This window comes from Rhinolophus hipposideros, assembly GCF_964194185.1.
Source record: "Rhinolophus hipposideros genome assembly, chromosome: 4".
Taxonomy (NCBI): Eukaryota; Metazoa; Chordata; class Mammalia; order Chiroptera; family Rhinolophidae; genus Rhinolophus; species Rhinolophus hipposideros.
In genome coordinates this window covers 62,496,693-62,515,382 of record NC_138050.1, presented here as the reverse complement: position 1 = coordinate 62,515,382, position 18,690 = coordinate 62,496,693, and the positions used below count along the sequence as shown (strand labels likewise).

Genomic DNA, 18,690 nt, shown 5'->3' with positions numbered 1-18,690 from the left:
TTATTGTTGTGGAGCATTCATTCATTTGCCATTCTCCTAGCAAATAATTATAGGGTAGTTAACATGTGCTAGGTGCTGTTCTAGACACAAAGGCCAAACAGTGATCAAAACCAACCACAATTCTTCCCCTTCCAGAGTGCACATTCCAATAGGAAGAAACCCTTAGGATTGAAATTGAAGCAAATAAGCACAAAAGCCTGATTTTATTCCTGCCAGAATTTACAGTAGTGTATTTGTGTATTATTGGGAAGGATATCTTAATTCTTCATAGGATGGTCTTACTAAAATTAAACACACAATTTTTTAAGTGTGTATATGATGGTGGGAGTAGGGGTAAAGATGGGCAGGAAATTGAAAACCTTTTATCAGTTCCTTGAAGGAATCTATGACCTATTCCCCCTCCCCCCCAAAAAAAGAAAAAAATTAACACCTACAAAATTGTGACCTCCTTAAGTACAGGCAACAACTATGCATTTTCATTATTTTTTCCTAATTTATTTAGGAAATGATTGTATATGTCTTTTAGGCGAAGATGGATTTGTTAGATATATAAGTACAACATGTAAGACGAAAAAGTGGCACAGTGGCTGAGGGTGACGTTAAATGGAATTACACTCTTGCAAGTTTCCTGTGTTTTACCTGAAGGAATTCAGTATTAACTCTAAACTCGTGATAAATCAAAGATGCATTTTGTAATCTCTGGAGCAAACACACAAAAATGCCATGAGATAAGTGCTTTAAAAAAATCCCAATAAATGAATTGAAATAAAATACTCAAAAGTATTTGTTTAACACAAAAGAAAGTAGGAAAGAAGGGATAAAGACCAAAAAAAGAAGTGAGACAAAAAGAAACCAGTAGCAAAACCAATGATATCAAGGTAAGCACGTTAAATGTGAATAGCTAATCACTTCAGTGGAAAGGCGAGATTGTCAGACTGGATTTAAAAGCAAGGAACTGCTGTGAAGTCTGTCTACAAGACACACTTTAAACACAGACACAAAAAAGGTTGAAGGTAAAAACAGATGAGAATAAACATCTTTTCATGTATTTGTTGGCCATTTGAATTACATCTTCTGTAATTGCCATGTCATCTGCCTTTTAAATGGGGCTGATTGTCTTTTGCTTATAAAGTGACAAGAGTTTCTTTACATGTTCTGAACACTACCTTTGTTCACTACCTTCTCCCAGGTTCTGACTTGTCTTTTCACTTTATTTATGGTAACTTTGGGCATTCTGTAACTTTTAAATTGTAAAAAATAAATCAATTTATGTTTTCTTTTATATTTTGTGCTTTATGTTTTTTATTTTAAAATTCTTCCCCATCCCAGTACTAAAAAGATGTTCCTTCTGTATTTCATATGAAAAGATTTACAGTTTGTACATGACATTTGTGTCCTTAATCCATTGGGAGTTTCTATGTACAGTATCAGGAAAGGGGACCTGTTTTGTCTTTACGTATAGCTCGTATATCCTTTTCCCTCTAATTTACCCATTCCGGCTGTATCCCAGGTGCCCTTGTACTCAAACGTTTGCTTCTCTGCTTTTGATGTTTAGATCTATTAGAGGAGCTCTACAGAAAAACTACACAATTGTAATTATCAAACTTTAAAGCATATCTTATAGGCCTTATTATGCTTCTTTAAAATTACCTTGGCTATTCTGGATTCTTTATTCTGTATTTTTTAAATATGTTTATTGTAATATGTGACACATACCAAATGTGCGTAAATTACAAATGTCGTGAAGCCAAACAAATCACTGTAACGAGAACACACCCACATAACCCCACGCAAGCTCGCAAGCCCATCTCTCGTGTAACTGCTCTCCTGGGACATACAGCCATCACCGTCATGCTTTGCTTTGTGGTTTTCCCACTCAGTATAAAGTTCAGATTGATCCTTTTACAATCAGTGGAATAACGTATGCAATCTTTGTGTCTAACTTCTTTCTCCCAACATTATGTTTTTAAAATTTAAACCTTAAGTATTCCATATGAATTTTAGGATTGGCATTTAAGTTCTAACAAAACAAAACAAAACCCTGATACGATTTTATTTTTAATTATGTTGAATTTATATACTAATTTGGTAAAATTAAGTATCTTAACAATTTTGCATCTTCCTATTCATGGATGTGTCATCTATATTTATTACTGTGGTCATTTTTTTAATGTCCTTTATATAGTTTATTTAGTTTTCTCTATAAAGGTCCTACATGTTTTTTCATTAGTTTTTTCCTAAGTATCTTATAGTTATTGTTTCTGTTATCTGCCAATAGCTAATTGTTTTACCTTTCTAGGCAATCTGAACTTTATCTCATTTTGCTAACTCCTAAGGATTTCCGTTTTACTACGATGGATCTAGATATAAATTTCATTTTATTGTCCTTCATGGGACTCTTGCATTTTCAATCTGAGGATGTATATTCTTTATTAATTCTGGAAAAGGCTCAGCTATTATCCTTTGAAATATAATCCCCTCTCCCCGTGTTCCCTCCGTTGTCTTCTGGAAGCTCTAGGAGACATACACGGAGGACCTCAGTCTGTGTGGCATCCTCTGTCTGTGCAGAGCGCCAGGCCTCCCGCTGGGCTGCTTCCCTGGCTTCCAAGCCTCTTTGGTCCTTGCCCGCAGAGCTTCATCTTCTTGCTGTAGAGGAGAGAGGGTGGCTGGGGGCTGTGCTGAGCACAGGGAGGAAATGGGGCTGGCTGCCTCCTACAGTTAAGCATCCTGTTCTCCCCGCCGGCCCTGCACAGCACCTGACGCCTCTAATCTCTCAGCCTGTCCCAGCTCCGGGCCTCTTGCTGGCATTTGGATTTGCCCTTCTTCCCATATGCTACGTGATTTGTGATTACAGAGTATGTTTTCCATTTTGTTGGTGTGCTTCAGGATTACAGATGCTTTCCTGTTTTATCGGATGTAGAGTTTATTTCTGTTTCCAATTTCTTTGTTGTTTTGTACTATTTTTGAGATAAATGGCATGAAATTGTTCGAAACCAAGTCTACTATTCACTCTTCCGCCTACTCCAGGTCTGTCGTTTGTTCCCATCACTGCCCTTAAACTTTCCTTATAAGGTCATCAAAATCCTCCATTTTTCCAAATCAATGATCATTTTACTCTCTGTCACACTTGAACTGCTTTAAACATCAATAGCTAATATTCCCACCTGAAAACACTATTCTCTTAAATTCACTGATACTAAGCTCCCGGTTTGCCTCCTGTTCACTGGCAGCCCCTTCTCAGATTTCTTTACTGGCTTCTCCTACTCTGTCCCCCAAAATGTTGGTGTGCCCTGGGATTGATGCTGAGTAAGTCCTCTTGTCTCTTGTTATATGTCCCCACCCTCATTATTTCATCCAGTCCCATTGCTTTAAATGCCATCTAATGCCAATGACTCTCAAATCTTCATCTCTGGTTCCTTTTCCCTTGAGTTTCAGATTTATGTATACAACTACCCACTTGATATCTCCACTAAGATTTCTCATTGATACTCCAAGCTCATTCCTGCACTGCCTTTGCAGTTTGCTCTGTCTGAGATGTCCTTCCTCCAGTCCTTCAAATGACTGGCACCCCACTGTCCTTAAGATCTTCACTCAAGTGTCACTTCCTCTGAAGCTTCCCTGACCACCTAACCTAAAAAGTCCCCTGCTTTAAATCACTTTATTTTGCTTCCTTTATAGAGCTTATCTGGAGTTGTTTTATGTGTTTGCTTGTTTGCTCTCTATTCTGTGTGTTGACAACTGTTACCCCTATAAGACTTGGACCTTGTTGATCTCCTGCTGTATACTAAGTGCCCAGAATGGTGCCTGGTAGATGGCAAATGCGCCATAAGTTCTTGCCTAATTAATGTTATTAATAAAACATCAAAGTGTACTTTTCTCCTATTAGACAGAAAGTTGTCAAATATGCTCTGACTTGGTATGAATAACTTCCTATCCTAAGAATCAAATTTATAAAATTAAAGATTTTTTTAACAAAGTAATAGCCATACTCATTTTTACCTTGAAATCTATGGACTGTCTTTAGACTTCTCTTGTAACATAAATTACCTTAAAGATGAAAAATAGGCTTGTTTGTAAACAGAATTGTGCATTACTATTGATGAAGATTTTAAAATCTAGAAAAATCAATGCTTGAAAATTTTGTTCAGACACTATAAATTTTAGATTGTCTGTATTTTCTGATAAATTTACAATATGACTGGGTCACCTCATTGAACATCAGAGTTGTTTTCTGCCAATATCTCTCTCTGATGGCCATGTGCCAATAGGAGTAACCACAGACTTAATACAGTGTGAAAGTGTTTTGAGAATCAGATCTTTTATGGCTTTTTTAAAAAATGAAAGCATTGTTTTTAAGATACTTTACCAGTACTTTGAGTGTGAAATGGTTAGGATTTTGCTGTCTCTTCTAACTTAATAAAAACAAATTTGTTTACTGAGCAAATCAATTTTTATGTTGATTTGTAGTACTACTTATTATTCTGCAACTTGGTAGGAGTTTTGGTTATCACCTAACTCTGCTAAAATGAAGAAATATATATATACCATCTGAAGTATTTTGTGGTTATTGATATATCTATATTCACTATGTTGTTTACATTTTTATTACATTTAAACAATCCAGGTGGACTTTTTTCTTTTAGATTTCCGGTGTCTGCTACCACAGCAAAATGTTACAAATTCATCAGGTGCTCTGCATCCCCAGTTGGATGGCCAAGTTCTTTTCTTGGACGCTTGAGCCCATCTTCTCATCTTCAGAACCAACCACCGAAGCCAGAATCGGGATGGGGGCCACAGTGGACATCCAGCGACAGCAAAGAATGGAGCTGCTTGATCGGCAGCTGATGCTTTCTCAGTTTGCACAAGCAAGGCGACAAAGACAGCAACAGGTAAACAATACTAATGATGAAAAATCCTCGGTTGCCTAAGGAAACTTTTCCTCTATGACTACATGTGTAGTAGAAACTACATTTATTTCTGTGCAGTGCAACGTGGATATTTTGATGTGGTTCCAAATAGAATGTAGGTCTCTATTAGTGGCTATTCTTAGTTTTTGTTTTTAAGGTTAAAAAAAAATTAATTGCAACTGAAAGACTGGTCAAACTGGACATTCTTGTTCCACTTCTATTAGATAAGCATTATTTCTTAGAGAAACCCAACCTAGTTAACGAGACGTGATATTTATCTGTTTTTATAATCTTGTAAAAGCCACAGTGTCTTCCTGTTAAAATGCTTATTATCATGTGCTCTGGAGTGAAGAGCAAATGTAAAACTTCTTGATTTTTTTTGGTTGAAATGGAGAGAATATGAAGGTAAGAAAATTTTCAAGGGAACAACCAATGAGTAAATCAAATAAATGCTGCGTTTGCTTAGCCTTGTCATAAATCATCTGGAAATACTGAGCATTTATCTATAATGAACTGCTGTATCTAAACATTCTGACACCGCACTTGTCTTTTAAAGGTGACTGTATGTCAGGCTGTCTCATACCTGATCTTTCTTTGACACTTCGCTGATCCAGCACAATGGCTCTTCATTTCTTCTCTCCATCTCCTTTACCCTCTCGGGTATGAGAGAGGGTTCCATTCTTTCTTGCCATCTCCCTATCTCCTTCCTGCACTGGGGGTAAGAAGTAGGTCTGCCGACCTTAGTGGTCTGGAGAAATGAAATCAAGTGTGCCATCCCTGGTGTCCCATCGGAGATCTGGGTCCCAGCGTTTATCTCTGGGGTGGGAAGAAGGGGGCCCCTTATCAGTGGGTTGAGTCTGCAGCTGAAAGAGAGAAGTAAAGGTTGTTCTGGCACATACAATAAACATACCCATGATATAGTTAAATATGGAGGACAGACATCTTAGGTCAAAGCTGGAGGTTTAGATCATGGAGTGAACTTTGTAGGCATGAGAGAGGAAAGCAAGGTGCTGGATGAGTTCTGTCAGAGAATTACCTTTAAGATGAACACCGGCTTTAGACAAAGCCTTGTATTTAGCAGGACGAGGCGGTAGATCCTTCAAGGAAACAGAGGGAAAAATGAAAATGAGAACTCGGAATGATCAGTGTCTGAAAAACTGAGTAATGGTGAGTATAACTATTTCCCAAGTAGAATGAACAGAGCTGAGGGAGAGAAAGAAGTAGCGTAGGAGTCTGAGGTTTCTGGATTAGATAATGGGATAGATAGACCGGTGGCAGCATCATTTCACCTACATCAGAAGAGAGATTTGGGGGAAATACATCGACTCAACTACCTTTGGAATACCTGGGAGGAGAGGCCCCGTAGATAGCTACGGGTCTTGTGCTCATGAGCAAGGCAGAGAAGTTGTGTTTCTCAGGCTGGCGTCAAGAACACTTCAGGATCAGCATCTTTGAGAAGGACAGAGGTAGGCTCGGAACAACTGTGACAAAAAAGGCCTGTGCTAACTCCTGGAGAGCTGTGGAGTGGGCAGAGCCCTTACATAAGTTGTCCCAGGTTCAGACAAGGAGCCGAAACTAAACCTCCACCAACCGGTCATTGGACGCAGGTTGCAGATCTTGGGCTGACGGGCTCTCCTCAGATGCAGCCGTCCACAGGGGTGTGTCCTTGAGAACTGACAGATGCTAACACCCCTGCAGCGGGAAGATTGGGCACTTCAGTTCTGAGGGAAGTGGAGGATCTGGGCAGCGACCACAATATCCACCCCTTGAGTGGCTTGGACCTTCTTAGTGTAAGTTCTCAGAGTGGCTCCTCCAGGGTGCCAGCGGCATTCTTTTCCTGGAAGGTTAGTGGGACACACTGTATCCTCTCCTGCGGGGGCTGGACTCAGGGTCACAATGATCATCACCTCCCTCCTCTCCTGTTCACTTGAGATTCCCCTCACTCCTGGCTAGAAGGCTGACTTTGGGAAGTGATGCATACCTTTAACCAGGTCGCCGTGCCTTTCTCAGGCTGTCTGCTGCACGTGTCCATTGTTCCCGTTACTGTAAAAGTTGGGCAAGGGCGTACCAAGAGACACCCTAGTGGATCACCTGGGTGCTGCACATGTCTTCCCTCCCCGTTTTGTGCCCCCAGCCATGCATTTTCCTGATGACCAGGGCTAATTACTCCTGCCAAGATAATGACGCCTTTCCTTGCCTACTGGTTTTTGGCACAAGAGCCCAGAATGACTGGTTAACAGCTGTAACTTAAAATGTAACCGCATTCTTGTTTTGTCTCCTGATGGAAGTGTCCCTCTCCCGTGAGCCAAGTTCATGAACCCATGGAATCTAGAGTTGCAGGGACAAGAAGCCTAGATTCCCCAGACGGGTCCCTGGGAGGGAGGGTATTCAGGGTCACTTCTTCTACCCCTTATTCCCAAGATCTATGTGTTTGTCGTATTGAGGACATAGCACACATATAATGGTTGTTGATTTACAGTGTATGCTGCACGTTATGGCTTGTAGTGCCATCCTTGCAAGGTGTCATCTCCACGGTGGTATTTCACACCTTCCACTGGCTGTCTCATTAGTCTGGCAAGCTGGCAGCTCCTGAGTCGTAGGGTATGTGAGAGGGTCCACGTATTCCACGGTCTTGCCACTACTGTGCCCACTTTGCTATAAGTGGGCCTCATGGTCTGATGTGATATTATTTAGAACCCTGGGCAGTAGATTAAGCATTCTGTCAACCTACACAGAGCAGTGCTGGCCGACAGAAAAGGCTTACAGACTTACAACCTCGGTATCAATTCCAGTTAAAATGAATTACTGCCTATATTAGTCAACTCCAGTTGCCATAACAAGTCACAGACTGGGTGGCTTAAACAACAGAAAACAATTTTCCCCAGTGTTCTGGAGGCCAGCAGTCCAAGATCAAGGTCCTGGCAGGGTTAGTTTCTGCCTGGCTCGCAGACGAACACCTTCTTGCTGTGTCCTCACATGGCCTTTTCTCAGTGCGCACCTCTGGTGTCTCTTCTTAAAAGGATGCCAGTCCTATAGGATTAGGACCCTACCCTTATGAACTCATTTAACTGTAATTATCTCTTTAAAGGTTCTGTTTCCAAATACAGAGACACTGGGGGTTAGGGACTTCAACCTCTGAATTTTGGGGAGGATGCATTTCAGCCCATAACACTGCCTCTAGCAGAACAAAAAGGGCCCAGTAGAGTCTGCCTGGCCCTAAGTTACTGTGGGTTCTCCTGGAAGGATGGTGGTGTATCGGGGCTCAGCAGTGGTCTCTTGCTGTCAGTAGGTAACTTTGCCGTAGAGAGCGGGGCCTGTGCATAGCCTGCAACCCTGTCACCACTGCTTCTCTGTTGATGTGCGCACGTTGGGGTGGCCAGTGGTAGAGGCTGGCTGATGTCCATCGGCTGAGCCATTCTGTCGCCCTCTTCTGTGGAAGATGTCCACGGTAGTTATTAACCAGTAAACCATAGCTGTCGCACGTCATGCCTATTCCTTCAGCCATATCCACGTGCCTCTTCCTCGGGCATCCTTGTCCCCACCTTCCCGTCCTCTGACCAACCAACCAAGTTATTCACCACATCCAGTGAATCCATATGTGTTATTACCTCAGACTACTTCTCTTTCCACACAAAGTGGATCAGCAAATTCACTGCCCATTGGAAGGATTTCCCATCATCACTATCTTTCAAGGTCACCCCAGAATAGAGCTGTCGTGCAGCCATGGTCCATTTTCAGCTTTCAGTTGTGTACTGAGCCAACCCATCTATGAACCAAATTTGGCCATTTTCTTCCTCTGTCACTTGGTCATGAGGGACCTACCCCATGTGTTAGGAGGTGGGAACTGGGGAAGAGGTTTTGAGGTAACAGACAGGATTAACACAGTGGTCTGACAGGCCTGCTGCTGCTGCTCACCTATGCCCTCCGGTCGTGCTCATGATGCCCCAGATATACCACTTCCATTGGACGATGGACTTCTTTGGGTTCACCTGACCTTAGAACTTGGCAGGTCTCACACTTCTGACCACATGCTCGCTTGATGTCCATGGTCAAGCACTTCCTATCCCCAGGGGTCAGCAGCAGTTCTTTGCTGTGTGTGCACACCCTTGCTCCAGGACCCTAGGCTTGCTGCGGACTCCACATAGCGTCTTTCCCCACCAGATGCTTTGAAAACCATAGGACCTAGTAGGTTGCACAGCCCAAACATCAGTGAATAAAACAGACCAAAATCCCTGCCCTCCTGGAGAGGATGTGCCAGCTGGGCAACTGTGATGTCCTTTGGTCTGTGGTTCTACCCATTGCTTGGCAGGCTCCTCCACTTTCCGAGGTTGGTCTTGCCCCCGTAGGTCTGCAGTTCAGAATCCTGGCCCCTGGACTCCTGCCAGAGACTTTACGTTGACTGGTCTGCTGGAGAGTGAAGAGCACAGTATGTCTTTCATTCTAGGCTTAGATTCCTCCTGATTTATTCCCAACATCAGCCTTGAGAGATGACAGCTATTTCCTTCCTGTCCCCTGAGGCTTGGGGGTACCGTCTTGCCCAGGGACACACAGCTGCTGATGGGGGTGCAGGACTGGGACTCAAGTGTGCTTAAAGCCTCTGCCTCAATCCTTCATTGTACTGCCTCCCAGTAAGGAGAGTGTATCTGTGAAAACGCAAATCTGCTGTTTCCCTTCTGCTAAAATCCTTCAGAAGCCCTCTGTAGCTTTCAAGGTAGTTACAACTCATTACACAAGACCCCTTTCTGCTTCTTAGCCACATCTCCTCCTCCGTCGCCATGGGCAGCCCCCAGGCTAACTGTGATGAAGTGCTATCTGCAATGAACCATAGCCTCCTCGTTTCTCACTTCGCGCCTTCGCGTGTGAGCTTTTCTCTGCCTACAACAAACTTCCCCACCCTCCCATCCCTTCACACACACAGGTTTTGCTTGCCTAACTCCTCTTCACTCTTTAGTATTCCTTTCTAATGTCTCTCCTCTGGGAAGCTTTTTCCAGCCTCCCAGTCAGAGCTGATTGTCTCTCTGTTCCTATGGCCCCTGGGTGTCTCTGTCGTGGCACTCACCTCGCCTGCCCCTCACTATTGCTTTACCTCCCTGTCTCCACCAATAGTGTGCCTTGGGGTGGGTGGAGACCTATTTGTTTCTCCAGTATGTGAAGAATGCCTGGCAAATAGTAGGAACTCACATATTTGGGGAATTAATGACTTAATATGTGTACAATAAATATTTACAGAATTGCCTCACGTGCTGATGCCAGGTCAATAGTAAAGGCTGGAAAGAATTACAGTATCTTCTGTGAGGACAAGTATGGAGCAAACCATTAATGACAGCCCGAGACCCATGTTTAGAGATTGCAAAGAGGAGGAAGAGAAGGAATGCCAGGGGAGGTGAGGAGAAAACCAGGAACGTTCAGTAGCAAGGGAGCCTGGAGAGTAGAATGTTTCAGGAAGAGTGGGAGAGTGGGTGTTCAGCATATTCAGATGCCATTTCTACCCCCTACAAAGAAAGCCAAGATGAGGTAATAGATCACGACTAGGAAAAAATGTGTAGACTCGGCAAGAATTGGTTTACTTTTGAAAGGCGTTTCAGTGGGAATGCAACACACTAAGCAGTGCTGCGTGGAATGGGAGTGGAGCAGAACGAGCGCCCTTCTCTTCAGATCAGCTGGCCTCCTTCTTGGACAGCACTGTGGTAGTCACAGCTGCGTTCTTTGAAGTCAACTATGACGTTGTTTATACCACTGACAACAATTTAGTACGCCCTGTAGCCTATCCAAATCCCAAGGCTCTGAGGGACAATGAACAGTGTGACTGACGGCGCTGTCGATCTTGCTTCATCTGGAGCTTGAGACCAGAGTGCTGACAGGGTGGGCGTACAGGGTCCTTACGTTCATCGTCAAGCACGGTGATGTGATCTTCCTGGACACTCCCTAGTAGCTACTACCCAGGAGCTCTTGGATAATTGTCTCCTGGACTCTCAGTAAGAAAAACTGAGTTTACTACATTATGCTGCAGTTTCTTACTTCTATTTCTCACCTCCCCCCATACCCTTAGTTTTCGCATTTTTCTGTAAATGTATATCGGGGCGGCATGTTAGATACACTTTAACTCTACTCCCAGCAGCTCCTGGCTCTCAGATTCAGTCCTCTTCCCCGAACGGAGTTGCTGGCTCCATGGTTGGTGACATCTCAGAGTCATTTTGGTACTTGCAGCTGTGGGTTATTTTTCCACTGCCGGGGCCGTTACATAACTTTGCACAGGTTGTGTTTTATTCGTTCAGCAAGTGGTGTGTGAGCTCTTGAAGGACAGGAGCTGTGTTTTACTTATTGATGTCTCTTTGGGCTCTGCTGTAGTGCGCAGCCCTGAGAGAGTGAGTGACACTACCCTGACCTTCAAGAACTTGGCAGCCCACGAGGGGAAGACAGAGGAGTCGATACTAGTGCTGGGTTTCTACTGGGGTTTGTGTGCAGCAAGACGAGAAAGCCCTGTGTGGTTGAGGGGAATCTCAAAAAGGCCAGCACTGAGGTAGGAGTTTCAGGCCCAGGGAACCTGGTGGGAAAAGCACAGGGCTTCCACACAGCTGTGGGAACAACAAGTAATTATATTTGCCTAAGCACAGGGTTTCCCAAAGGAAGAGGCAATGAAAGATGAGGCCCTGGAGAAAGCTGAGGCCAGGACATAGGGGTTCTACGAGTTGTTTTTCCTTTGTCCTGCAAAAGGTCATGAGTCATTGAAACCTTTTAAGTAGGAGAGTAAGTTCGATTTGTTTTAAGAAAGATTATTTTGGCCATAATATGAACGATCAGTTGAAAAGGTGATTCTGGAGAAAGAAGACCCTCTGGGAGATGATGAGGGCTCGGTGTTTTCAGGATATTCGTGGCGGTGAGGTGTCCTTTGCTCACTGGATGATACTAAATGGCCACAGTGAGGCTTTGCAGAGCCGCTGTTTTCAGATCTCCAGAGAAGTCATTGAAATCACCTATAACAATGGACATTCAAGCAGTGGGGCTGCTGCCTGAGTCTCCACCACTTCTCAGCACGTATTTCCCTCCTTTTGCTCGTCACAATGGAAGAAGCCATATGCTCACAATGGAAAAGCAGCAGGATATAAATGAAAAGAGCAAGGAATTCTCAGTTAAGGGATCAACCCTGGGTTGACAGGGAGATCTTTATACAATCTATCTAACAGGGTTGTCATGAGGATAAAATAATTTATAGAAACTTACTTTATATACCAGAAAGACCTGTCAAATATTAGTTATTATGACAGCACTGGGCATCTGTTTGCTGGTCTCAGTAAGTTTGAGAGAGTCCTGATTTAGAAGCTTGCCTGATAGCTCCTGCTCTTACAGACTTGTCACCTCTAGAACAAGGGTCAGTAGACTATGGCCTATGGGCCAAACCCAAAGCTGAGAATGGCTTTTACATTTTCAGTGGTTCTTTAAGTACCTACATAATATCTTTGATTTTGCCTCTTGGTCCTCAAAATCTAAAAATTTACCATCTGACCATTTACAAAAACTCTTTGCAGTCCCCTGCTCTAGAAGATTTTGTAGCAGGAAACTTTCAGAACAACTTTTTATTAAGAGGTCTGAATTCTTTCTGAGTTTTGGTCATCTACATTTGTGTGAGCACCATTTTTTCTGTTGGTGGATGATCATGATGTTACAGACATACCCCGTTTTTACTGCACTTCGCTTTATTGCACTTCACACGTTGCATTTTTTACAAATTGAAGGCAAGACCCTCCATCAGCAAAAAGATAACGACTCGCTTTATTGTGATACCCGCTTTGTTAAGGTGAAATATCCCCGAGGTATTCCTGTATATACCACAATATAAACTTGGTGATAAAACTTCCCATAAGGTATTTCTACTGCTCCATTCTAAAGTAAATCTCCATTTACTTTAGAAGTAGAATTAAGGTGAAGCCCACTATGAATGCGTCATGTTTGGTAGAAGCTAAGTGGGAATTTTGTCAAATCAGTGAAGTCAGTTGGTGCTAATTTTTTCGTGACCTCTTCACTTGATTGGGCCCAGTGTTTGCAGCCTGGTGATCCCTGAGCCGTCTGTTAGACCTGCAGGGAATGGAGATGCGTATGCCTTCCGCACCTCACCATTATTCACACATGCATTTCAGTTATTTTCTCAGTGTTTGGTGGAATTGAGTTAGCTGTACTTACTCTCTCACCCTCTCTTAGTAACGTTTTGTGGCTGTGAAAATTGTTTCTCTCTTTATCCACCCCAGCAACAGTGGTTAGGTAACATCTAACATATGCATTATTATGAGTCACATCTGCCTTGCCAATCATGAGAGTTTCTATCATTAATCAAGTATTTTTAATTTAGTAAACTATTTTTAGTGTATTAAAAGTGCTCTCAGGTTCTCAATACATGTTTAAGGTTTTTTACTAGCTTTATTGAGATAGAATTCACCAAGCATATATTCACCTACTTAAAGTATACAATTCAGTGATTCTTAGTAGAGACACAAAGTTGTACAACCATCACCATATGTAATTTTAGAACATTTTTATTACCAAAAATGAAACTGTACCCATTAGCGATCACTCCCCAATCCTCCCAACTCTGTAGCCCTAGGCAACCACTAATCTATTTTCTGTTCCATAGATTTGCCTATTCTGGACACTTCATATGAATGGAACCATATGCTATCTGGTTCTTTGTGACTGGCTTCTTTCACTTGGCCTCATGGTTTTGAGGTCCATGCATGATTATCCCTCATGTGTTTACATAGTGACACCCACCTGGTAGACCTTTATGCTGACAAGTGCCATCCCATCGAACCAGTTTCTATCATTGGCCCCTTCATCTGGCTCATTGTCTGGGTAAGCTTCTTACTCACCTTTTGGCATCCCTCACCAATATATAATTTCCATTCACATCCTTTCCACAAAATATATTTAATGTCCGGCCAGTTCTGGGGAGTACCACAATGAACAAGACAAAATGATCCTTCCTCTCCCTGAGCTGAGAGTAAAAAAAAACAGCCAATTACAATAAAATGTCATGAGTGGTCTTCTAGAAGAAACTCCTAGCCCAGCCACTGAAGGTCAAGAAGTAGTATCTGGAGGAAGTGAAGTGCATTCTGAGTGGAGCCTGAAAATGACATACCTGTACGTGTGTGTCGGTGTATGTCTGTGTGTGTCTGTGTGTGTCAGTGTATGTCTGTGTGTCTCTGTGTGTGTGTCTCTGTGTGTGTCGGTGTGTGTGTGTGTCGGTGTATGTCTGTGTGTCTCTGTGTGTGTGTCTCTGTGTGTGTCGGTGTGTGTGTGTGTGTATCTGTGTGTGTGTGTCTGTGTAGCAGAGTCCACCTTGAATCCAAAGGGAGCAAGTTCTCAGCCTAGATTAACCCAAGCACCCTTAAAGACAGCACGCGCGTATGTGGCACACTTCTCAGCACTTTTTCTTTTTAGTTTCACTCTTTCACTTTTTGGTGCAATTTCTTTTAAAAACTGTTCTTGTCAAGTTGCTGTGCTGCCTTGTCAACAAAGCAATCTAATCAGTTAGAGCTAGTTCTTTTATGACTTTTTTCTTTTAAGAGTATAAAGTGTGTAGTATCAGGTGTGGAATAAATTACTAGTGCTTGGTTGATAAAAATCTGCAAACTAAATGAAAATTAGGTGCAAGAACTCCATTTTCAAGTGAAATTAAAGGTAGGCTGTTTATCTCAATCTGTACCTCCTTGCAGAAACTATGGTTATGCTTTTGGTGCTCTAGTAGTTGATCATACCAACCTTTTTGACAAAATTCAGAACAGAAAGGATCGATCTAAATTCTTATCCTTTTCCAAGACTGACTCATTAAGTGACCTCGACAAAATCATTTCTATTTTCCATTCTACCTTGGTATCTTCATGAGAAAGAAGAGTGTGGCACAATCTCATGGTATTTAAGAAAACGTGCTCAGTAAATGTTGATGACGTACTCAGTATTTTGTTGGAGAGATGAGAAGTTATAAGCAATCCTAATCCTTTTCATATTTTCTTCTTTTATCATTTATTAATCACTTTTCCAAACCATGAATGAATTCAGAGAGGTACCCTACAGCAGATATAATGCTAAACAGGGGTATATTAGAAAAATTGTCCTCATAATCATTTTGTGAGTTTTCCTCCCCCTAAAAAGCCATCCCTATGGGTTTTCAAAACCAGAAAACAATTCTAGACAGGACAGACCACTGGGGTACCTGCGAGTTTCTCAGGAAAAGTCCTGATCCTCTTGGGAAGCCTTGAATTTCATGGAACCAATCCCAGGTTCAGACCCTGCAGCCCGATGCTGCGGGTGACAGATGTGGTTTTGTAAATAAAGCAGCAGGAGCCCAGGAATTTCCAGACTAGTGAGTCATGACCTCCCGTCCGAGATAAGAGCACTGATTAGCAATACTGAGATTTTTAAAAATCATAACTTTTTAAGTGATAATGATGTGTGCATGCATGTTGAACCTGGGTGTCCGAGTGCTGAGGCTGAAGGCGTGGGCACGATCTGGTTCAGAGCACGGGTGTCGGGCTGAGCGAGGTCCTTGCACAGCACCTTACTTCTCCGTATCGGAGAAGTTCCTAATTTATAAACTCTCTACTGCTGTACTTCTGGTAGGGCGACTGCTCGAGGAGGCCATGGCTCATTAGAGATCCTTGATAGTGCAGGTAGCACTCCTGAGTAAGTACAGAAGTGCCCCAAATGGAGGTTCTCTAGACTGGTGTCTGCCTAAGGGTCCCTCCTGCAGCAGCTCTGGCAGGTGGCCGGAAGGGTCCTACTGGAACAGTGAAGACCTCTTTTTGAGAGAACTGCTTGGCTTCAGATAATCTTTAATATACCGATTAGAAAGAGGTAACTCATAGTTTCAGGATCATCTAGTCTAGCTTTCCATTTTACAGATGCTTGACTGAGTTCTGTGGAAGTTCGGCAAAGTGGGGAGAGCAGCAAGGACTTGGATTGTCAAAAGAAGCTAATTACAGGCATAAAACCAGAGCTGGGCCCTGTACAAACTGGCAGGGGGAAGGGTGGTGAGAGGGACCAGGGGAGGGTATTTTATATGACAGGCACCATTTGAACAGACATAGTTGAGGGACCATGAGTGGAAGAGACATGCAGGGAAGAAGTAAGAAATAATTTAGGATGGATCTGGTTTTAGAGGACCTTCAAAATGGGACAGAATAGATACGTGTGATGCAATACAATTTTCAGTGGAGGCCGTGGCTTTGTGAGAGGGCTTATAATGCAGACTCACCGGCAGTATTGTGCAGATTGGATTCGGGCATGTTAGCGTCAGTGGTGTCATCTAAGAGGCTGCTGGCTTAATCTCAGTTTGGGACAAGGACTTAAACAGTGACAGCCCCCCTTCAAAGGAAAAGTCTGTGGCCCTTCAGGATCGGTTGGATTTGATGTACCAAGGAGAGAGCTGAGTCCAGAAGATTCCCCCGGCATTTAGGCAGTGCTGACCTAACATTAGGTGGGTCTTCCCATTGCAGTCTTCCCTGGCATAGTGCTGTTGAAGGACGAGTAAGGGAATGAGAGACAATCCCTGAAGATGTGCAAATGGGTGACTGGAGGGCAGGAGATGTAAAAAGGGAGGGGAAATCTTGAGTAATCCCCAGTCTCATTTTTAATAACGAGTTTCACCTTTTCTTCAACCAGAACACATCCTGGTAACAAGTACCAGAATTCATTTTAATTTTGACTTTAATAATTTTTGTGTAGAGCTAAAAGTTAAGGAAGGGAAACCATGACGAAAACATTGGCAGACAAAGAAGGGGGAAACAAAAGATATAATGTAGAAATCAGTAATCCCCATGCTGAAAGATGCTCTTCCATTTACATTTCCACGGAAACCATATTGGAGTTCTTGTCCTATGCAGTCCTTACCATAACTTGTGTTCAGCGTTCATGAGCATGTAAACGAAATTACAATAGTGAAACAGCCTTAAAACAAGAGATAGGTGTCATCTATCTGGGCCGGATTCGCCGCCCGGAGTCTGGGTCTGTGAGGAATCCACAGTCTCCCCCAACACCCCTCACTTCTACCTCCTTTTCACAGAAAGGTTGAGTGTTTCCATTCTCTACCAGAATCAAAAACAAACCTCCTAAAAAGGCGAGGACGTCTTTGATCATAACTCTTCTTGGATGAAAGGGTTACCATGAGAAGAGAGTGTTTCGTCAGCCAGCCTTTCATAATGACAGATTTGAGCATTCTCCATATTGCTCAGCGTGGCATTCCCGATACCACGCTTTGTCGTCACCCCCAAAGAGCAGGGAGCCGAAACCGTTCACCTAGAGCCAAGCACCAGGGTGAATAGTGAAGCCAAATTTGAATCCTACAGTTCATTTTACAGTCTTTTCCCCTGTTCCACCGTGACACCCCCAACAGGAATTTACCAGTCACTTTGTTGAAATAGGGAAAATACATGGGTCTCTTGAGTTTGCAGCTAAAGTTGAAACTAATTTAGCCTGTTGTTAAAATTGTCTCAGGAGAAGTCAGATCAGCTCTGGTAGGAGTCTTGGGCCTCTCAAGAGAAAAGTGACCACTCAAAACACAAGACTCGAGACTCATGGCTGTTACCTCGCACACTAGTTGAAGTGTTCCTGTGGGGACAGCAATAGTCGAGCTGTTGAGTTGCTTCCTGGGCTATTGGATTCTCTTAGCAGCCTGGTAGTGGATTCTCTCAACTCTTCCTCTCCGCCCCCCTCCTCAGTGCCACCCCACTTCAGTCCCCACACCAGCACCAACCCACGAATGGAATGGACAAGCAAGGCCACAGCCTCTGGGACTCTAGCTGACCAGAGCAAGAAAGAGGAAGAAGAGACGTGGCAAACAGCCCCAGTGCCATCGGAAACTGTTACCTCTCGAGCCAAAGGCTCTAAAACCTAAGCAAAATGATGTATTTCATCTCCTGATCTTACTACTATGGAAACCGCTTTCTGTTTTGCTGAGAAAAAATGCTTGATATAAAGTATCTGAGCTCCCAAAACTGGTCAGTTGGGTAAACCACAAAGAAAAAATGAAACAGAGCTATAAAACAAGCCTGGCATTTTGTTGAAGTCCTGCTGAGACTGCTTGCTGCTAAGCAGCCTGAAAGATGTTGTAATATACTGTTTTTATGACACTGTTCAAATGTTAGGGTGTGGCCCCTCACGTGACATGGCTAAATCCAGGTTCCTGACTGCTTCTGTTCTTCCTATTTTTAAGGCATTACCAATGAGTTGTTTTCCAAATATGTAATAGGATTTATTCTGCACCTCACAATTGTCCCTCCCTTTTATCCAAGTGCTGAATGAATGTATTGCTAGTTTGTGTGTGTGGCAGTGGTAGTAGGGTTTGTTTTGTTTTTATTTTTTTTCCAGTTTTGCCATGAAGCTATGATCGCTGATGAGAGCAACCTCTAGTAATATTTCTTTTCTCTGTATCGTAGTGCTTATTATTAGTTCTAAGTCTAATAAGAGACCTCTCACTTAGTCCTTAATGACACGCAATCTCAGTGCCTTTTATGTTGTTTCTCATGTACCTTTGTTCTGTCAACTCAGCTAAGTTCTTTCAGAGTTGTAGGATATTAGTCATTTTTGTGCGCGTCGCAGCCATTTTTACCTGGCCCCAGTACAGCACACTGCACATAGAAGATAAATGAATGAAGCTATGCATATTCGTATTCTCACTGAAATCTGCAGCTTCCCAAGACCACTTGGAAGCAGTACGGTGAATTACAAATACCCTCTTATATGATGCGTTGCCGTTTGTAGTTTCATTGGCACCAACCAGTCTCCCAGCAGTGGA

The 18,690-nt window shown here is 43.0% G+C and overlaps 1 protein-coding gene across 2 annotated transcripts in view; it reads left to right on the top strand.

Moving 5' to 3' along the window:
• Window positions 1-18,690, top strand: part of UBAC2 (UBA domain containing 2) — a 163,697-nt gene that overhangs the window by 125,204 nt on the left and 19,803 nt on the right. For both annotated transcript variants that reach the window (XM_081046498.1, XM_081046497.1), the window contains one exon: window positions 4,644-4,889. In XM_081046498.1, coding sequence (XP_080902624.1) covers window positions 4,644-4,889 — 246 coding nt within the window. The remainder of the gene's footprint in view (window positions 1-4,643; window positions 4,890-18,690) is intronic.